This window comes from Babylonia areolata, chromosome 6, assembly GCF_041734735.1.
Source record: "Babylonia areolata isolate BAREFJ2019XMU chromosome 6, ASM4173473v1, whole genome shotgun sequence".
NCBI lineage: Eukaryota > Metazoa > Mollusca > Gastropoda > Neogastropoda > Buccinidae > Babylonia > Babylonia areolata.
Window position 1 is genome coordinate 40,279,869 of NC_134881.1, and position 5,000 is coordinate 40,284,868.

General features: G+C 44.2%; 1 protein-coding gene across 1 annotated transcript in view; it reads right to left on the reverse strand.

The window, feature by feature from the left end:
* Positions 1–5,000, reverse strand: part of LOC143283007 (uncharacterized) — a 9,889-nt gene that overhangs the window by 1,255 nt on the left and 3,634 nt on the right. Inside the window, exons 3-4 of the mRNA XM_076588989.1 lie at positions 3,616–3,790; positions 1,041–1,268 (exon numbers count right to left, since the gene is read on the reverse strand). Coding sequence (XP_076445104.1) covers positions 1,041–1,268; positions 3,616–3,790 — 403 coding nt within the window. The remainder of the gene's footprint in view (positions 1–1,040; positions 1,269–3,615; positions 3,791–5,000) is intronic.

Genomic DNA, 5,000 nt, shown 5'->3' on the forward strand with positions numbered 1-5,000 from the left:
AGGCCTGACCAAGCGCGTTGGGTTACGCCTCTGGTCAGGCATCTGCTTGGCAGATGTGGTGTAGCGTATATGGATTTGACCGAACGCAGTGACGCCTCCTTGAGCTACTGATACTGATACTGATACTTCTTCTTGCTGTGGTGTGAAGCACACAGGCTGATGATGTCTGCCCGTTGTATGGGAACAAAATTCACGGTGGACACAATGCTACACAAAGCAATGCGATACAACACAACGCAGTTCGTCTTTTATCAATCCGAGTGGAAATTATGCGCTGTATTGTATTGGTGCTGGGTTGTGTTGTATGGTATCGTGTCATGTCGTATCGTACTGAACTGTATTGTGCTGTATTCATTATGATGCATCGGACTGTATTGTATGGCGCTGTATCGTATCGTATTGTATCGTACGGTATCGTATTGTGTCGTATTGTATCGTACGGTATCATAATAATAATAATAATAATAATAATAATAATAACAATGGTATTTATATAGCGCTGAATCTTGTGCAGAGACAAATCAAATCGCTTTCGCACCAGTCATTCACACGCATGCATAACTCTAAAACTGTAGAAACAAAAGACAAGGAAGAGGCAGGCAAGGGAGGCTATTTTGGGAAGAGGTGGGTTTTAAGGCCAGACTTCACGGGCGCAATAGCCAAGTGGTTAAAGCGTTGGACTATCAATCTGAGGGTCCCGGGTTCGAATCACGGTGACGGCGCCTGGTGGGTGAAGGGTAGAGATTTTTACGATCTCCCAGGTCAACACATGTGCAGACCTGCTAGTACCTGAACCCCCTTCGTGTGTGTGTGCAAGCAGAAGATCAAATACGCACGTTAAAGATCCCGTAATCATGTCAGCGTTCGGTGGGTTATGGAAACAAGAATATACCCAGCATTACACCTTCGAAAATGGAGTATGGCTGCCTACATGGAGGGTTAAAAACGGTCATAAACGTAAAAGCCCACTCGTGTACACACGAGTGAACGTGGGAGATGCAGCCCACGAACGAACGAAGAAGAAGAAGAAGAAAACTTACTGACAGTCACGACGAAGGAGCAGCTCGCTATATTGCCCTCGTAGTCCTCAGCCCAGTAATCGATCATGTACTCTCCAGGGGGCAGCATCTGTCCAGGGTGACGTACTGAGGTGGGGGCGGTCTTAAGACCCACGTTGTCCCGGGCCACGGGCAAGGGCCAGGAGGCGGGCATGTTGGCCGCTTCCACCACGTCCATCGGGCACGTGATAAACTTGGGTGGCTCCGTATCTGAACAGAAATGATTGGGGAGTGGTCGCCGTGTCAAAAAACACACTGTTAACAGAAGTGACAGGAAAAAGGAAAAAACGAATGATGAGGGGCCGAAATGCAGCTGGTGGAAAATGTGAGGAAAAAAATATGTATAATAAACGTGTGTGTGTGCGCGCGCGCGTGTGTGAATGTGTGTGTGTGTGTGTGTGTGTCCGTGACTGGAGCCTGAATGAACGATACAGGAAAAGAATGATCACCATCTTAAGTCGCACTGTTGTCAGTGTCGGCCGTACCCATGAAGACAGTCCGCTGTGCAAAACAGTGACACTGTCTTTTTTTTCTTCTCTTTTTTGACTCACTTGTTTAAACAAAGTGAGTCTATGTTTTAACCCGGTGTTCGGTTGTCTCTGTGTGTGTGTGTGTGTGTCCGTGTGTCTGTGTGTCTGTGGTAAACTTTAACACTGACATTTTCTCTGCAAATACTTTGTCAGTTGACACCACATTTGGCATAAAAATAGGAAAAATTCAGTTCTTTCCAGTCATCTTGTTTAAAACAATATTGCACCTCTGGGATGGGCACAAAAAATAAAAAAGAAGCCTAATTATATGCAAACTGCATTTACTGTTATATTTATATTTTTTTTGTATTCTCTAAACTTGGCACTTTGACATCTTATTCTGACACAACAACAAGAGGAGTCATTATTATCATTTTTTGTTCAAACAGGAACTTCTTTTGCTAAGCATGGAATTTTTATTTATTTTGCAAACGTTTTGCTGCAGATAGTAAAAAAGGGAAATTACTCTGTAATTAATGCTAGGGGACTTAATTTATCACAAGTGAGTCTTGAAGGCCTTGCCTCTCTTGTTTATATATATATTTTTGCTGCCCCATCACCTGTACTATTTCAGTGGCATTACTCCCACGCCGCTTTTAGATTCCCCCATACACGGCCACACACCCGGATTCGTCCGTCAAAGTTCCAGTGTCGGCAGTCCGTAGGGAACCATCGATGTTAGGTCGCCTAGAGGCCACACACCAGAGGAGACCCAGCACTGCTGCTGAATCACTTCGGTGGTGTTCAGTGGTGCCTGTTCTGATTCAACATACTTAGGACACCACCTACTAAGCCCCCTACTAACGACAATAATGGCTTAGTCGCGGAGCCAGACTGAGTGAGCGTTCCCCCCGCCCCCCCCTCCGCCCCCCCCCCCCCCCCCCAGTGTGGAGACCGCCACCACGTCCCTCAAACAACAGTCCCCCACTGTCTTTGTAAAGCGATAGAGGTTGGTCTCTTACCGAGAGACATGCACTGTATATCAACCATACTATTACTACTACTACTACTACTAATCATAGTTTATTTCTATTGCACCTTTCATTAGAAGACAATAATGCCCAAGGCACATTACATGAGTAAAATATAACATAAAAGAAACACTCTACACAAAAATCACAACCACATGTAAAAATCTCCAAACGCATTCCATGTGAACAACACAATCACCCCCACGAACAAGACCAAATATCATCATCTACGTAATTAAAAGAAAACAACAAGAAAAACAACCAAGCATAACGTACGGACAGACGAAATGCACACACACACACACACACACACACACACACACACACACACACACGCACGCACACACACACACACAAACACGCACGCACGCACGCACGCACACACGCAGTGTGACTCATTTCCCCATGACTGGAAAACTCGCAGAGGTCGTGGATGTCTCCCCTCACCCGCCCCCCCTCCCCTCCCCTCTCTCTCTTCCTCTGCTCGTGCAGTTCCAACGGACCAGCCTACTGCCCCAATGGTATTTCTAGTGGTGTTTTCACCAGAGTTAAACGTGAAACTATGCAGTCCCTATCCTTCTCTTCTTCTTCTTCTTCTTCGTGGGCAGCCATACTACATTTTCGGGGGTGTGCATGCTGGGTATGTTCTTGTTTCCATAACCCACAGAACGCTGACATGGATTACAGGATCTTTAACGTGCGTATTTGATCTTCTGCTTGCGTATACACACGAAGGGGGTTCAGGCACTAAGCAGGTCTGCACATAATCATTATTTTGACCTGGGAGATCGGGAAAAATCTCCACCAGTAACACCCGCCAGGCGCCGTCGTTACTGAGATTCGAACCAGGGACCATCAGATTGAAAGTCGAACGCTTTAACCACTCGGCAATTGCCCTCGTCATCCTTCGCTTCTTCTTCTTCGTTCGTGGGCTGCAACTCCCACGTACACTCGTATGCACACGAGTGGGGTATTTACGTGTATGACCGTTTTTACCCCGCCATGTAGGCAGCCATACTCCGTTTTCGGGGGGTATCCTTCGCTTCAAACCCTCACCTCTGACACGGATGCGGAAGAGACACTCGGCGAAGTTGCCTCTGCCATCGAAGGCGGAGGAGGCGGAGAGGAGGTGGTAGTTCTCATCCCCCAACCCTGCCTGGAAGCGGTCTTCTGACAAGGTCACGTGCAGCTGCTGTCCCTGACAGTCCTTGGCCACCAGGGTCAGGTTGACCTGACAAGGTACATGGCGCAAAGTACAAGGTACAAGATACAGAGTACAAGGCACGAGATATACAAGATACAAGATACTAGGTACAAAAATGCAAGGCAAGAAATACGGCTTACAAGATACAAAGTACAAGGTCCTAGATACAGGATACAAGATACTAGGTACAAAATACAAGGCACGAAATACGGCTTACAAGATACAAGGTACAAGGTCCTAGATACAGGATACAAGATACTAGGCACAAAATACAAGGCACGAGGTATACAAAATACAAGATACTAGGTACAAAGTACAAAGTACACGATACAAAGTACAAGGTCCAAGGTACAGGGTACAAGATACAAGATACTAGGTACAAAATACAAGGCACGAGATATACAAAATACTAGGTACAAAATACAAGGCACGAGATATACAAGATACAAGATACTTGGTACAAAATACAAGGCACGAGATATACAAGATACAAGATACTAGGTACAAAATACAAGGCACCAGATGTACAAGATACAAAATACTAGGTACAAAATACAAGGCACGAGATACAATATACTAGGTACAAGGTACAAAATACAAAGTACACGATACAAAGTACAAGGTCCAAGGTACAGGGTACAAGATACAAGATACTAGGTACAAAATACAAGGCACGAGATATACAAGATACAAGATACTAGGCACAAAATACAAGGCACGAGATATACAAGATACAAAATACTTGGTACAAAATACAAGGCACGAGATATACAAGATACAAAATACTAGGTACAAAATACAAGGCACGAGATATACAAGATACAAGATACTTGTTACAAAATACAAGGCACGAGATATACAAGATACAAAATACTTGGTACAAAATACAAGGCACGAGATATACAAGATACAACAAAATACTTGGTACAAAATACAAGGCACAAGATATACAAGATACAAGATACTTGGTACAAAATACAAGGCACGAGATATACAAGGTACAAAATACTTGGTACAAAATACAAGGCACGAGATACAAGATACTAGGTACAAGTTACAAAGTACAGGATACAAAGTACAAGGTCCAAGGTACAGAGTACAAGATACAAGATACTAGGTACAAAATGCAAGGCACAAGATGTACAAGATACAAAATACTAGGTACAAAATACAAGGCACGAGATATACATGATACAAGATACTTGGTACAAAATACAAGGCACGAGATATACAAGAT